This window comes from Triturus cristatus, chromosome 3_2 (assembly GCF_964204655.1).
Source record: "Triturus cristatus chromosome 3_2, aTriCri1.1, whole genome shotgun sequence".
NCBI classification, from domain to species: Eukaryota; Metazoa; Chordata; class Amphibia; order Caudata; family Salamandridae; genus Triturus; species Triturus cristatus.
Window position 1 is genome coordinate 1,169,266,435 of NC_140584.1, and position 16,936 is coordinate 1,169,283,370.

Here is a 16,936-nt window from a genome sequence, read left to right on the forward strand (position 1 = left end):
ACATCAACTATAACTTTAAGGAAAAAAATATTGGTAGAAAAAACTCAGGCCTAAACGGACATAAACATGTAATACAAGAACTCTGAAATCATAGTGACAGAAAACTTTAATATCAACTTAAATCAAGATTTTGAATTTAGAGACTATGAGGTGAGCAGTCTTGGAGAAATCGCAGATCAGCCCCTTCCGGCCCAGCTGCGGCGACACACATCGGGAACATTCTGTCCAGCAGCTGGATAGGAATGCTGACCGGCAGGTTTGTGGGCTTCATTCCACCCTCGTGGACTCGGGCCACGAGAACAGGGATTCCTACCGGTAAACACACACACTAGCAACCGCGTCCCTCTTCGGCCACACTCGGCGATTCAGAACTGATCAGCGCCCAGAAAGCGACCATCAACCCCAGTCAACTGCGATATCGCAACCAATGATGCCAGGATTTCCGGCAACGAAGGCACCATCAGCGGAATCACATATGGCACATATGAAGAGTGTGGCGGAACGACGAGACCTGCCAGCGACTGACAAATGGGGGGTCTTCTTCTTGAGGAATTGAGGAGGAGGAGATCTGATAGGCAACTGGGAGAGGTTTACGGAATGCACAGTAGCAGAATTCACACAGTCCTACTGCGCTGCATCTTGCTCCCAGGAAGCATAATCACCAAAAAGGTTTTGCCCAAAAATAAAATGTATTAAAAAACAGTTAAATAAGCACCTGCAACAGTCTACATGACAGCAGCTAATATTAGCATAAAAACTGTGCAAGAAAAAGCTTAAAAGGGAACTCTGGCAAATCAAAAAGAATCACTGCGACAAATACTGACCCACCCTGGCATGTGCCAGCAAGAGTAGGAACTGTGCAACTGCTGACAGATAGCCAATCAGAAGGAGTGTGGACCACACAGGGTGAACAAAGCAAATATTAGCAAACAAGACTGGCTCAAGTTTCTGCCAACTCACCTGACAGTCACAGAATCCGAGCAGTATACACAGGCAGAAGCCAAGCGACAAAGAGAATGTCAATCAGCCCATCAATAATGACAGCAACTCAATGGAGAAACCGACAGGTCGTGTGCCGCCTTTGAGCGAAGACACATGCGGAGAAAACGAGCAAGAGGACAGTCCACTATGAGCTATGGACGTATTAATAGAAATATACAAAACAAATCACTGTAAAGTCCTGCACCGATTGCACACCAGGACCAAACGGGATATCACAAGCCATCCTTAAAAAAACACCCTATGTATGGGCAGACAAATGAGTATCACTTTTTAGTGAAGTACTTCCCAAACAAGAAATCCCAGATGCCTGGAGGGGCTCGATAATTCACCCCAACTTCAAGGAAGGGACAAGAACCCAGGTAAGCTGACTGATATCCCCCCTACTGGTGGAGAACCTCAAAGCCTGGGCTGAGGAAAAAGGGCTAATACCCCTAAATAGGACAGGGTTTTGACAAAATCAGGCTGACCCTCAAACTTGATAGCAATGTCCATCCTTATGGCCCGGGCTGTCCGCTCGTGGACAATGCTATACATGTGTTTTGTTGACTTTAAGGTAGCCTTTGACCGGTTCCCCAGGAACTCTGTCGAAAAATGTGAAATCATGGGCAAACCCCACAAAGATTTGTATTCGGCCACCTGAACAAGGATAAACCAGGGATATGGCAAGTTTCTCTCTAGAAAAATCAACATCACAAGGTTTAAAACAGTGGTACGTTTTAGTGCCTCTGTTATTTAATCTGTATATGTCGGATCTCACGTCGGCATTGGACTCGGTAAATGCGGAGCCCCAAAAGTTGGGAAAAGTCTACTAAATAATATGCTGTACGCTGGTGATCTGGTGATGTTGATCAAAGCAAGAGTGGGCCTCGAGCGGTTGATTGATAAACTAAGTGAATACACCAGGTCGAAGAGACTCAGAGTGAACCTAGCTAAAACAAACAATAACATCTTTGGAAAAAGAATGAATAAAACTGTGACCTGGCAGCTTAGAGGCGGACACATCAATAGAGTGCTATCATAAAAGTATTTAGATGTGTGGATTCATTCAAGAAGGAATTTCGCAGGGCAAAAGGAATCAATAAGAAACCAAGTTCTCGCCTTGATACCTTCAGGGTCCCAATCTAGAACCAATTCTCTGGATCACGAAGGCGAAGCAGATGCAAGCAATAACTGACAGAAGTGACAATGCTGGGAGAAGATGTAACGCTTCTCAATGCAACATCATACAAATCAGCACAGGACCATCTAGAGTTTGGCCCGCTTAATCAATTCATTGCCAGTCCGTGTGCATTTATTATATTCCGTCATAAACTGAGAGATTCGAAGCCAGATACATTGGATTATTTTAATTGGCAAGAACTGGCAAGCAGATCCTGCAGCCTGGCTCACTAGCATGTCTTGGAAAAAGTCCTAGACATGCTACAGGCGAGGGAGTTATGTAATCGGTGTATTACTCACTCACACAGGGTTTTAAAACATCATCACCACCAGCGCTTAAAGGCTGAGAAGATTGAAGGACAAAAATTTAGTAGCAAAACACAGTCATGCCTGGATGGTCATCAATACAAGAGGAAAACAGATGTGCATGGAAGCAAACTACTTAACACATATTAAAAGTTGATTTCTTGCATATCCGATTTAAATAAATTAATCTTCTTTGATCCTCCAGCTTTTAGCGATTTTGTTAATAGCTAATTAGCTGTGAAATTGCCAAAGGTCCACGATGGCCGCAATTTCCACTAAATTCACCACAATAAAAGAAACTATCTCCCGTAGGGGTTTGTTCTCTTTTCTTGAAAATGACGCTTTTTTGTGGCGCAATACATTTTCAGGAAAAAACAAATCAAAGACGCGAGTAAAGAAAAAACGCAATTGACAAAAGGACAATGTATAGTTTTTTCCCTTCGGTCAATGCCTGGTAACCCTGATGCGAACCATCTCTGGATAGGGGAGTGAGGGGACTGCCAGTAGAGTTGCAACCTTTCCCACAGAGAAATCCTGGACAATTGTTTACATTTTAAGATTCTACATAAGCCCAGGCATGGTACATAAATAGAACTTTAGACATAATAGTCGAGTTTCTTTGTTAACATGGCCTGTCTATCTTTGTTTACTTTAATTATCAGTCAGGTTGCAGTAAGGCAGCTCTGGAACACCTTTTAAAGTGCTTTCTTCTCATATTTACTGTTTTTAGCATGTACTGATAGCGGGGAAAATACCGGCTTTAGGTATTTTAAAATGTTTTGTACTAGCCGGGACATTAAAATACTGGTCATGCTGGCAAAAATCCAGCCAGATGGCAACCTTAAGGTGCACATTTCCAAAGAGGTGATGCAACGCAGGGCTGCAACTAAAGCTGCTCTGCTGTTTTTCAGGAGGGAGAGAGCAGATAAGTGTCATATCTATTAAGACCTTAATAGATCTGGCACTTACCTGCTCTCTTCCTAGCGTCTGAGCACAATCAGGCTGTCTAGCACCAAGCACATACCTTTAAACCATACTGCAAAAGTGTCTTAGGCATGTCTAGCATATGTTTTGCACTGGAGGGTACCTTTCGACTTCAATAAATTATGCCTAGACAAACTTTAAAAGCCTTCCCACTTTGGATGTGTGCAGTATAAAAGGTTGGCGAAATATAAGCATTTCTCAAAGTTAATGCCAGGGGCAAGCAACAACAAGGATAGTGGGTGGGAGCAAGCAACAACACGGACAGTAGAAGGAATCAAGCAACAACACAGACACCAGAAGTGGGCAAGCAACAACAAAGACAGCTGGTGGGGGCCAGTTCCACATGGACAGCTGGTGATGGCAAGCAACACACATACAGCTGCAGGGGGCAGGCACCCACATGGACAGCAGGTAGGTGCAAGCAACACAGACGAGGGGGGTTGGGTGGAGCAAGCAACATGGACGAGGGGAAGAGGGAGAGGGGAAGGAACATGGAAGGGGGAGAAGTGCACAGGGAGCCAGCTGAAAAAATTGCACTCTAACGCCTAACAAAGTAAGCAGTTGAATGACACAAGTAATGTACACATGCTCCAGGGAAGGGAAGAACACACAGAGAGGAAGGAAGCCTTTGGCAGTTGACCAATGAGAAGCAAGTAAATGAGAGTGACAATGAAGTCAATCAATGGTAAGCAATCGACGGTGGCTAAGCTCAGCAATAAAAAACAAAAGATCTTGAAGAAAGAGCGCATGTGCTATCTAGCCAATACTTCAAAAGCAGTACACAGAGAGTTCAAGATTACAGGAACATGGGCCTCAAATGTACACTGAATGTGGCAATTTTATCCATTTTAGAGTGCTGCTGCTTCCTAAAATACATAGGGTACAAACATTAACAGTCATTATATGCCTGGAAAAGGCAAGAAGGAAGCTGCAGACAGGAAGAAAAAAAAACAAATGTTCAATTGAATACTCTGAATTATGGAATCACAGGGCTGCCCATTGATAGAATTGATTCTGGCATCCACATATGGTCAGTCCTCACCCTCTTTTATTCAGTTTCATTTCAAATTACACAAATCACAATGCAGCTATCCACATGGAAGAACGGCAGCCTAGATACAGCTGCATGGAGACCACTCAGAGGGTCCCCGGCCCAGTGCAGTGCTTGCCAAGAGGAGGCAATCTAGCAGCATTGAGAGCCTAGGCTAGCAGACTAAATGATGCTGATGAAAGCCAAGCTGCACAGTAGAAGGCACTCTGCATCTGATTAACCTAAGTTCAGAGAACTTTCTACAGTAATAACTGTGTATCCGGTTCTAAATGGCGGACTAATCTCATGTTGCAAGAGTGTCAGTAAAAAGAGGGAGGAGATTGTTGGGACCAGAATGTGGTAATCACTAGAAGGCACTGTTCCGGGGTGGGTATGGTCGTGAGTCAACCAAGTCCAACCACAACAAGAGAAAAGAAAAAGAGATAGATCTAAGGGTCTTTGGTCTAGGGTGAGGTACTCCGGATGGGGGGAGACAGCAAAAGTGTCTCTTGTTGCCCTCACACACCCCGAAGGATGTCATGCTTCATCATCGGGCTGTGCTCCTCGTCGGGCCGGCGGTGCAATGCCCTACGGGTCCCCCAAAGGGTCTCTTTAGCGGAGATCTTTTAGAGAGCTGCCGATGGGTGCATGCGGGTATGTGGAGGGAGAGTACCGGGGTCAGTGGTGAGGGTAGTGTCTGCAAAGATAAAAATACCTAAGGGTTACCTAGGGGAGTATTTTAATAAAGAGGTACCCTTGGTACAATAAAAATCGTGAGTAAATTGTTACTTTTCAAGACGTAATGTGTCTGTGGTAACTGGAGAAAATGGTCGACATGTTTCGCGCCTTAAAGTGGTCAAAATGATCCCTGGCGTTTCATCAGGACCAGTAGTGGTGAATAGTGTGGAAGAGGTGCACAGACTAAGTGTAGTGGGAGGGGTAATAATCACCCTCTCACTAGGCAACAGGGGGGGGTTTAAGTGTCTCCTAAACAGGTAGTGTGTGATAAAGGAGTCTGTTGTGCCCCCTTTGCACTGGACCCATAAAAAGAGTTGGGATTACTCCTTGAGTTTAAAGCGGCGTAGGAGGCCCACACCATCTAGGGGGGTTGCTCAGGTGACGGCACTGGAAACCTGCCCGGTCCAGACGCCAGCTCGAACCTACGGGTGCGTCACTCTGCCTGAGTGCCTGACTCCTTATGAAACCAGTCCCCTGACATTTTATTCATGGTGTCACACTAAAATATTGTGTACGCAGAGCCCTAAGCATGCCCCTGGCAACATGAAGTCCAGACCTGGAATTACCAAGCGTGGCTTCTCAGTGGCACTGAGCTACTGTCCATGGCCTGGGTGCATCACAAAAAGCAGTGGTGGCAACAGCTGTGTTTATTTCGTCTTTAATGTGAGCAGATTGTTTTCTCTGTGCCAAGGTGAGGCAATCCTAGTAGCTCCTCTTGTGTAAAATTCAGTGGTTACGGAAAACCAGAACCGTGAGCTGATATTCTTTGGGCATGTGTGTGCCATGAATGTGTAGCACCTGTACAGTAGTGGCACTCTGTTGGCTGTGTGAGTCTGAGTACTGGGACCAGTAGGATCTACTTTGGATGCCGCTGGTTTGGGATGGCAGATCACAGTGGATGAGAACAGCTTCACCAAGAAAAGTATGCTTGAAAAAGAACCAAAATCAGGTCTGAAATCTTGGACAGCGAGTCTGCATGCCCTGTCTGGAAAGTGTATTCAAAAGTGTGATGTAAACCATCCCTGTTTGTTCCACGTTCAAGTTACGAAGGAAGGGAGTGCTCTATGGGGTACTCAAAAGACTGCTCAGTAACCATGGCTGGTGTCTGCATGTCAACCGTCTTCCAGATGTGATGGCCTGCTGAGCATGTAGCCTTTTATCATTACATTTTAAACTCCCTCTGATCTGGTTTTCCACTAACTTTTGGGCTGAAAAAAGACTGCGGAACACCTTGTTGTTCTACCCTGCCGCTCCACTCCTCAAATCCTCCTGTACCTAAGCCCCTCTCTGCTCTCTCACATCTGACCTGCAAATATCAGCACATTTGGTGTCCCACAGCAGTTCACTCTGGGACACAAGACAGAAAGTCCCAAAGCAGAACAATCCCATGGAAAACAGGATGGGTGGCCACCCTCTACTGTTAGGATAATCTTGACCTATGCTTTAGGATGTTACCACAGAGGATTTGATAGAAAACAGACACTCCCAGATACTTAAATATGCTTATTTCAAAGTGTGATACCCTTATAAAAAAAGTTTAGATCAGTTTAAGGCTAGATAGGAACGATTGAGAATAGAATAAAGTACTGCAAAAAAACTCAATTGTGTGCCACAACATTTCCATTTTTGTACTGCAAAATTTGCTCATCTGTGCCACAATATCTTACTAAATGTATAGATGTTTTTTCACAAATGTAATTTGTAATTACAATATAGCACTGTTGTTTGCCCTGAAAATCTATGGAAGTCATTGTGAATCCACATTTTTAAAGGGATTATACCTTCAATGTGGCAATCATAGTGTGCTGCATGTCCTTTTTAACCTCCAATAGGCTGTGAATGTTCATAATGAGATCCAAGTGTTTGAGAGACTCTACTTCACACAGTGTTGCTAAGTCATAGAAGGATGGATTCTAGGACAAGAAAGCCAAACAACCCTAGGTTTGACAACTCACACACATCATGCCAGTCCTAACCCGAACATCTCTAAATAACTTCTCTTCACTCTATTTCAATTTGTCATTTTTTCTTTAATATGAAAGAAAAATATTTTCTAAACCCTACTTGAACCAGTAGTGTTAGATAATTGATGAGCAGTTTGGCCTTACAAACATCAATACATGGCTAACATTCTAGAGTAATTAATTGTTTTAAAGGAAGTATCAGCTATCATTGTGGTAACAAAACATTATATTATTTTTTACTCAAGGTGAAGCAGCAAGAGATCAGTCCTCAGCCTCAACTGTGTTGGCTTCTCTGCTCCAGGTAAGAAAAGCACAAGCCTTCATTGGGAGCAGGGATCCTTGCAAGGAGGGTGATCTTCAAGACCAGCCTCCCTCATCCAGTTTGTGTGGCCCCTGCTCTACACACTTCCCTCTCACTAGGAACAAAAGATCTACTACAACAGCAGAGTCCTGTCCCCATTGCATACATCAGTGCCCTTGGTAAGGTCCCTGTGGTCCAACATACTCAACAACTGTGGCCATCCCAATTCTGGCTTCTTTGGCCACCACAGCCGCAACATCTGCTGTGCAGCCTTGACACACTACACCTGTGACCACCCACTCAAAGGCATAGGGTTGTTTTGCAAGGCCTTTGCAGGACCTCTTGTGGGGAGGGAAGCTCAGGCTGTGGTCACCAATTAAAAACACAGCAAGTAGAGCCCTGATGGGCACAGCTATGCAGCAGGAAAATCAACTGTTTCAGATTATTGATTTCCTAAAAGCCCCGAATGAACCTGTAAGGGCCCAGAATGAGATCCAGAACCCCAAAATGATCTCCTAGAGTGTCAGCCGAGTGTCCACATTTTTCATTCTAGGGTGGTGCATGATGGCTTCAGAACACTGTCTGCAGAAGTGACTTGACTTGGATGAAATTTATAATCACAAAGGAAAACAGAAGTTAAATTATGTCAAAATCGAAATCTTAGCCTTCAAAACCTTCTCCCAAGTTTGCTATAAAATTCAAAAAACCCTCTATAGTGCTGTCAATGGAGAAATCTGTGACAAATGCAGCAACAACGAAAAATAATCTATAAAAACTATGTCAACAACATCAAAGACATCACCAGCAATGGCATTGAACATAACATCTACGGTCATCTCTACTACTACTCGGCAGCAGGGTCAAGGTCACCCTTGATGAAGAGATGGACAACAACCCCGTCAATGACCGCAATACCAGCGTCCACAGCGAAAACACCAAATACATTGATGACAAGAGATAAAATACCTTCAGGAAAGGTAAAAGAATTATCTGTCACATTAATGCATGAGTATGTCTCCCGCAGTAAGACTTGGACTTCCTCCAAGTCATTTACTAGATGATTCAGATGAGGATGAAGGGCCATTTAGACCTGTTCATAGCACTTCAGAAATAAAACGTTAAATAACAAGAAGAGGAGGAAGGTGATTAATATTTTGAGGAGGAATACTAATCTTCTCAGGCAGTTAGACCCAACTAATGTATAGATCAATGCCAACCCTACACTCATCAACAACTTCAAGAAGAGATGATACAGGTACCAAGAGCTTTAGTTCATGACTTAAAGTTCATGTTGGATGATTATTATAGAAAGGTTTCCAGAGCCTACAAAATCTACGTCACCTAGACCACCACTGAGGTTGTCTCAATGGTTGTCACCGATCTCCTCATGTTCAACCACCTACTCTGCATAGTCTCTTAATTTTCCAGCTCTCCATGCAGCTAAAACACCAAGTTCGGGCCTAGCAATTCCACCAGCAAATGATATGTTCACTGAGGAAGAAAGAGAAGAAGGCGTAATACCGGAGGATCATAATGTACCTAAGGAATGGAGTGACAATTTAATTCTAGTACCATCACCTCCTGCTCCACAACCTGTGGATTCTCCTCCTTATGATATTGAAAGATTCCACAATCTAATGGAAAGAGCAGAAAAAGATTTGAATTGATAATGCCTACAAAACAGTAAGACAGTTTTTTATGACTTTAAAGAGCCTTTTACGCAATCAGAAGATCAGTGCATGTTGTTTGTAGATTTAACTTGGGAGGAAGGGGTTAAGAGCATGAAAAATGCAGCAACTGTCCCTGAGATCCTGCCTGGATTAGACAAGAAATGTAAATCCCCAGAAAATTCATTGAATTGTTTGGAGACACAAAACCAGATTAGGTGAGAACACAAGCTGCTCAATGCTTTTCGAACATTCTTCCACACTCATTTTCACGCCATCTGGTAGAGAGGGTAGGTTTTGGATAATATAGGTAAATGTTTTTCCACTATTGTTAGAGCAGCCAATTCCTTAGCAATCCTCTGTCGCTATGACAGGCAGATGTGCTCAGACATCACTCCGTATGTTTACCAAAGGATGCTAAACCTGAAAAAAAAATTATCCCACAGGAAGGTGAAAGAACGTCATCGGCGATGATAGATTGCGAGATGGACATCGGTTCTACAGAATTCCTACAGTTTGCAGATGTGGCTGTTCTCTGCGGACAGGAAAGCCACTTGGACCTGCCATATGATGGAGAGGCATTATTTGAGAAACACGTTAACGACGCCGGACGATCAATTAAGACAGACACAGACACTGCAAGGTCGTTGGGTAATTTGCAGTTGAAGCACATGCACTTTTGGGAAGCAAGGGGCAGAGGGCACCTCTCTCACAGAGGAGGAACAATCAGTATCAGTCCTTTCAACCGGCCACAATATCCTCAGCACCAGTATAGGTAACCGCTACCAGCAGCCTATGCCAAGCAAACAAAGAAAACAAACACAGTTCCCCAGGAAGGGACATTAGAAGAAGACAGTGAAGAAGTGGAAGTGCTGGCTACTTTGACATATTCCTTAATACTACTGTGGGGTAAAATCTCAAATTATTTAGAGAATGGAGACAAACAGACTGTTGAATTTTGGATCTAATCACCTATGGTTAGTCTTTGGAATTCAATAAAAATACCCCATAAGTCCCCACAAAAGACATCACAACATCATCTTCATCTCCGTAATTTAGAGATATTAACCATGCTCAGCAAGGGAGCCAAAGAAAACGTTACTCACAACCAGAAGGAAATGGGTTTCTATTCCCTTTTTTTCTTAATAAAGAAAAAGATAAGAGAATGGAGACCCATTTGGATATGAGAAAAATGAACAGATATTTAAGAAAACAATCATTTCACATGAAAAATATTCACCAGTGAAGGTATAAGTCCCAAGTCTAGTCTTCTTGATGCAGTAAAATTGGCTCCAGCATCATCTAACAAAGAGGAACTTAAGTTATTCTTAGGTTTAATTGAGTATATGTCCAAATTTGTGAGAAACTTTGCTGAGTGTGTACACTATCTTAGATCTTTGTGAAAGAAGGGTACCCCATTTGAATGGAATGTGGATTGTCAAAGGGAATTCACGCATGTCAAACAAGCCATTGCAGAAGCACCCCTCTTAAGCACGTTCAATTCCAATGCCAAAACCTCTTTAAATACTGATGCCAGCATGAAAGGATTAGGGGAGTCTCTTACTCAAAATGTTGATGGTGAAGAGAAAGTTATAGCCTTTGCATCCAGAACTCCTAGTGCCCCTGAGCGTAACTATTCCACCACAGAAAAGGAGGCCCTTGCCTGTTTTTGGGCAGTTAATCATTTTAATTTTTTTCTGTGTTTTATCCCATTCACTATAAGAACTGATCACAAACCTCTCCTACCTTTATTCTCCACAAAATCTATCGAGAAGGCCAATCCCCGCATCTCTAAATGGGTATTGGGTTTACAAGGTTTTAATTACAATATGATATTTGTACCACACAAAAAGAACCTGAACCTGGTTGCAGATTGTCTGGCCAGACTTCCTATTGATGTTGAAGATGCTCACACAGAACCCTCGGATTGTGCTATTCTTGCTATTGACATTCCTGCCATCAGTAAAGATGAATGGGAGAAATTTGCACAAGACGATGACACTCTTGTTCCCCTCAAAGAATTCATTTGTAAAGGGTGGCCCAAGAACCTCAAAGATGTTCCTGAGAACCTAAAGCCTTTTTGGATTGTAAAAGACAAATTATCCATTATTGGTAAAAACATACATAGGTGCAACAGGATCTTACCACCCAAGGGCATGTATAGAGCAGCAGTAGAATAACTGGGAGTTGGAAGGAGAAGCCACCAACATGGTGAGCCCCAGTGGCAATGCGGGTGATGGGGCTGGCCTGGAAGCCACTAATGCATCGGTTTCTGAAGAATCACCCAGTCCAGCGGTTTGTTGTGGCAGGAAAAAAAGCACAGGCCACAACATCTGTTCCTGTGGCGCCACCATCCCCACTATCACCAGCACCACCCTCACTCATGTCTCCCTGGTCCAAGGACAACACCTAGTGCATAGATGGACTGGGGTCTACTTTGCCCTGGACATCCTCTGCCCCATCCAGTCAGCACTGCTATCAAACGAGGCCCTAGCGGTCTCTGGGGCCAGACTACCGGACAGCCTATCACTGTCTGTTTTAGTCTTCATGCCTTTATCTTCCCTCCACATCAGAAGAGATTCCTCTCGTCCTATGGGGCTCTCAATCCTCCAGGAGCAGATGGATATCCTGCACCTACCTTTTGGGATACAGTGGGGTTTTTAGGATTTGGGGGGGGGGGGGTAATGACAGGGGTTCTTTAGAAGGATGACGACTGGAGGGGGGAGGTTTTAAGGTATGGTAATATTTAGGGGCAGGTCGTTCTCAGGATAGGTGGAGGTATTGGATCCAAAGGAGAACTTGGGGTGGGCTTTGGAACAGGGTTAGGGCTTCAAGTGGTGGTAGGTGGTGATTTGGGGCTGGTGTGCCGGAAGCACCGGTGTCAGCAGAGGTGCAGGACGTCTCTGTGAGGCAGACTGGGCAGAGCACATGTCATCCAGGATGCCTAGAACATGTGGGGGTTGTTGACTGGCACCCTGGACATGCATGCAACAATGCTGTCTGTCCCCAGAGAGACTCTTTTGAACCTCTAGTGCTTCCTCTGGGGTCATTGCTGGCAGGATGGGGTAGGTTTTGTGGTTGTTGTGGGCAGAGTTTGGCTATGTATGCTCTTTTTACTCTTACACAGGTGTGGAGGAAGAAGAACCATATTTCTCTCAATGGAAATTATACTTGAAATACAGCAGTCAGAGTAGTGGCTTTCCCTTACTCCTTCCTTGCACAACCTACAATAAATTCTCACCAAGACCTTCAGATTTGTTGTCACCCAAAGACATCCTTCTCCTTCCTCCCCGTGAAGGTGAATGCAGGTCCTGTACCAGGCAAATACCTTTATCCCTGAGGTTTGGCTACTTTCCATTTGTCCATTACACCTCTGTAGTTCGCCCCTCTGCAATACATCACAAAATACTCAACAAAATACACCAAAAATATATAAATCTAGAAAAATTATTATTTTGGCAATCTGGGAATGAGCAATGCTCTGGAGGACAAATACAGAAACCAAATTCTTTTTGTCACCTGTGTGATCCCCTGTCACTCGGTTAGTAGGAAAGGTGAGGCCATTTCACTGTTACACACAAAGGTTATTTAAAGTTATTTCAATCCAATTAGTTGCAAAGCGCCATTATGTTCTCAGTGACAGGACTTTTATGCTCTACTATTCTAGCAACTCCAAAACCTTGCAGAGTAGATCATTACAGAGTACAATGGAACACAAGCTGTGTTAGAAACCAAGAGCTTCAGATCTGATGAAGTCTTTAGATTTTGAATGGTAGCACTGATCCCAATCTTGCACCTATTTCCGGCGGCAGCGGGTGTAGGCTTAGGACCGGATGTATAAAAGGGTTCTACCCATTGGATGTCTATGGGAAATGTGTTGATACATTAGGGCCTCAGCTCTGTGTAGTCCATCGCAGGTTTGGTAATTTCTCTAAATCACTGATAGAAACAGATGCAGTGGCCATGGCCATCTCTGCGGTACTTACTCAGTCAAAGGCCCATAGGCCAGTTGCCGCTTATCCCGATGCGCTTTCCAGAGGGCCATGTCACACCTCATGGGGTACTTGCCCTCCTGCCTCAGGACAGTCTCCAGGATCTCGGGGCTGGCAATGTTCACACTCTTGTATTGCCCAATGGTTGTCTTCCAGATTGGCCCATACAGCTTCTTCTCAATAAGCTACAAGAACAATGAAAACACTGGCACTTGGTCAAATGTTATGATGCACGTTCCTATCATAGAGCTTAACTTTGCACAAAAGGCCTCAAATATTGTATTAAATAAGTTCTAAGGGTATGCTGCTACTTCTCAAAAACATGGAGGAACGTACAAGGGTGCAACAAGAGAAATGTGTCAGAAATGTTCCTGAGGGTCAGAATTGTCCAATTGGCTGTTGGGCTCCCAAAACACTCTCCATAGTAATATAAAAATGCAAATATTGTGTGCAAAAGGATGAACATCCTAGCATTTCTAGGGTAGACGGGCCCCTCTGCCAATTTTTGCTTTGTGACCGGCGCTGTACTTTTTCCCCCCTATGGACTCAGCATCTGAAAGCTCCCGGAGGTGATCGTTTGTATCACCAGAGTCTGAAGTCCAGTACCAGGGCACAGGGCATTCTGCCTGCATCCTCAAGAAAGGGTCTATTGACCACCTTCAGCCAAATCTGGCCAGTCCCACCAGTATTGTTCTTCACTTTGAGTGCATGTGTGAATGTGTTTCATGCTAGTGTGTACAAGTTCACTATGAATGGGTCACTTGTGGGGACATCGCAGCCAATTATCTGTCAATAGCGCGTAAACATGCCCTTTGGGTGAACGTGCACTCTACAAAGACACTTATTACTTTATGGCACTGTAATGTCCCTGCTTAGCTGCAGGAAAGATCCTGTTGTGAACGTCAACATTGTGACTCTTGAATACTTGTACATATCTGTATGGTATTTCTACAGGTCGATCCTAGCCAAAAGGCAGCAGAGCTCTGCTCATGGTCAAAGCCAAGCTTAAAGTCAGTGAGGAAGCCAAGGTGCAGAAGGTAAGTGCGCTTCTTCCTGTCCGCTTGGTGCTTTCACTATTACTTGCGATCAGAAACATCCATGAAGATGTGGTTGGCTTGGCTTTGAGTTGGGCACCCCTTGTGACTGCCCCCCTGTGATTGGCCCTAGTTTCCGATCACTGCTCCTAGATTCGATAAATACTGGCCTTCCTGGCCCTTTAGGTTATATTTGTCCGGAACTCTGAGAAAGCTCTGAAGCATCAACTGGGAAATAAATTGGATTAGGAAAGAGATTATGAAGTTACTGCTCCTTCAGAGTCTGAGGCTCAGAAGGAATCCCAATGCTGTGCCCTACCTTAAAGAAGCTCTTCGAAACCTCCTAATAGAGGAGCCGAACTGCCCTGACTGGGAGAAGAAGCACAGCTGAGGGACACCTTTTAAAAAAAAAAAATTTGTAATTCTTTTTATTAGTTTTATTCGTAGTTATGCATACATTGGTAATCAATATTTCAGCAAGCACTTAATACAGCAGTACATTAACAGGGGGAAGAAAGTCACTTTTACATATTATCTTCTGCTCAATCTCTACTTTGCCTCATTTCAAGTTCCAACGTTGGGGAGATACAGATATTACCACAATATACGTTCCATTTGCCCCATTTCTTGTCCCACTTCTTTGGGCATCCCCGAGTTCTAAAGACTTCCTTTTCTGCAATCATACATTTATCAACTTCCTTTAACCATGCCTGCGTAGTTGGAGAACTTGCTGCCCCCCACCCCTTAGCTATTTCTCTTTTGACCAGGGTGTATCCAAGTGTGGCTAGTTGTTGTTCCACTTCTGTAAGATCCGTTGCCGCCCATATATTAAGTAGGCCCAACCCTGGTGTAAGAGTCAGTGCTTTCCCCAGGGCCGTTTGTATATGAGTCGTGAATTGTATCAACCGGAAGCGGAGGGTGATGGCCGCCTCTCTAGGGGACATCAGGGCAGCCTGCCAATCCTCATCATCGAGTGATCCCAGGTCTCCCTCCCACTGCTCTTTAAGCTTATGTAGTGTATCCGGTATGTTATTACACAATTCGTTATAGGTCAATGAAATGGCTTTGGAATGTAGTGGCCCATCTAGCAGCCGATCTTCCAACGGTGACGACTCTGGTATCTCTGTCGGGTTTGGCAGGGCTGTGGTGAGGGCGTGCCGGATTTGCATGTATCTAAACCAGTGGTTCCCAAACTTTTGACTCCTGAGGACCCCCATTGAGTCACCACTGGAAGTCGGGGACCCCCAAGCAATTTGTATGATTTAAATTTCAAATATTAAAACAGTCATTCGAAAAAAAACACACGTGTGCACACAAAACAAATACTCAAATTACTAAGGATTTTGGGGCCAGATGTATGACTATTTCATTTAGCACCTCGCAATTTGCGACACATTGCGAGTCGCAAATTGTGAGTCGCTAAATGAAATGTACAACAGTGTGTTTAACACGATTTGTGATTTCCAATGGGGTCGCAAATTGCGAGGCTCATTAATATTAATGAGCCATTCGCAATTTGCGAGCCTATTGGGAATGCCAACCTTCCCAGGGATGGTGGCCTGCTGGGCTCAGCAAACCACCATGTCTGGGACTGCTTTTAAATAAAGCAGTTTTTAAAAAAAAAATGCAGCCCGTTTTACATGCATTAAAAAAAGAGAAAATGAAACATTTTCGTTTCATTTTTTAAGGGCAGGCAGTGGTCCCTGGGACATGCAAAACATTATTTTGCATGCATTTGCAAATGCATTACCATCTACTTGAAGTAGGTGGTGATTGCGAGTGTTTTGCGACCGCAATTGCAGTTGCAAAACATTTGTACATGGTTTTGAAACTCGCTATTTGGAAGGGAATGCCCCTTCCAAATAGCGAGTCGCAAAACCTATTTAGTGAGTCACAAATAAATTTCGACTCGCGAAATAGGCTATGTACATGGCCCAATAGGCTTTTGCATGCGCAAACGGGTTTGCGAACCCATTTGCGCATGCATATAAAAACGGGTCGTACATCTGGCCCTTAGTATTTTATATTGAAGGAATTTGCAAAAAAATGAAAACATTTCATGGGAAGGTTGGTGCTGCATCTCCGTGACTAACTTTAAATTATTGGTTTTATTTCGCAGTACGAAGCTCCTGCTCCTGCCAGGGCCAGACTGGAAACCCAAAGCAGCCTTGGCAAATGTTTTCAGACCAGTCCCCACACAGTGCACACAAGTGCGGGTAGTGAGCCTGACCACAATAAAGGGGGCATTGGGAGGCTCTCCCCCTAAAAAATGTAGGAAACAATGGTGCATTCTGCAACACATTTTTCATTATATATTGAATTATATTAGCTTTTAAAGAATAGTAAATGAAGACCTTACTATGAACCAGGATGCGACAATCTTTGTTGGGGTTCTTCAATGATTCCCTTATTATCACCCTCCAACAGTGCCTCTCATCCCTCCATAGCCCCTCTGTCATATGTATTTAATTTGTTTTATAGCATCTCTCATACCATTGTAGGATGTCAGAGCACTTTACATCACACACATATAGAGACAATGAATCATACATGTAAATTAGTGTATAGAAAATGTTACATAAGGTAAAGAGGTAGGCATTTTTAAAGAGTGCCACGTCTGGAAAAGCACAAACTCAGGATTCAGAACATAACAGTGGCTAGCACTGACTTTAACATTAAAAATGTATTTCCACCCAAATAATCCTTTTAAGCAGCATCAGGATAATGAATGACTGGGAAAAAACACAAGTTACTAACTTG

At 43.8% G+C, this 16,936-nt stretch overlaps 1 protein-coding gene and 1 long non-coding RNA gene across 6 annotated transcripts in view; one reads left to right on the top strand and one right to left on the bottom strand.

The window, feature by feature from the left end:
• LOC146859369 (uncharacterized) overlaps window positions 1-16,936 on the top strand; it is a 245,347-nt gene that overhangs the window by 169,070 nt on the left and 59,341 nt on the right. For 2 of the 3 annotated variants that reach the window (XR_014980097.1, XR_014980098.1), the window contains 2 exons: window positions 7,428-7,483; window positions 14,097-14,179. This is a non-coding gene — a long non-coding RNA (uncharacterized LOC146859369). The remainder of the gene's footprint in view (window positions 1-7,427; window positions 7,484-14,096; window positions 14,180-16,936) is intronic. The other variant, XR_014980099.1, reaches the window with a different exon arrangement.
• The window catches only part of LOC146859370 (sterol 26-hydroxylase, mitochondrial-like), a 139,929-nt gene that overhangs the window by 55,889 nt on the left and 67,104 nt on the right, over window positions 1-16,936 (bottom strand). For all 3 annotated transcript variants that reach the window (XM_085650049.1, XM_085650051.1, XM_085650050.1), the window contains exon 3: window positions 13,137-13,327. In XM_085650049.1, coding sequence (XP_085506175.1) covers window positions 13,137-13,327 — 191 coding nt within the window. The remainder of the gene's footprint in view (window positions 1-13,136; window positions 13,328-16,936) is intronic.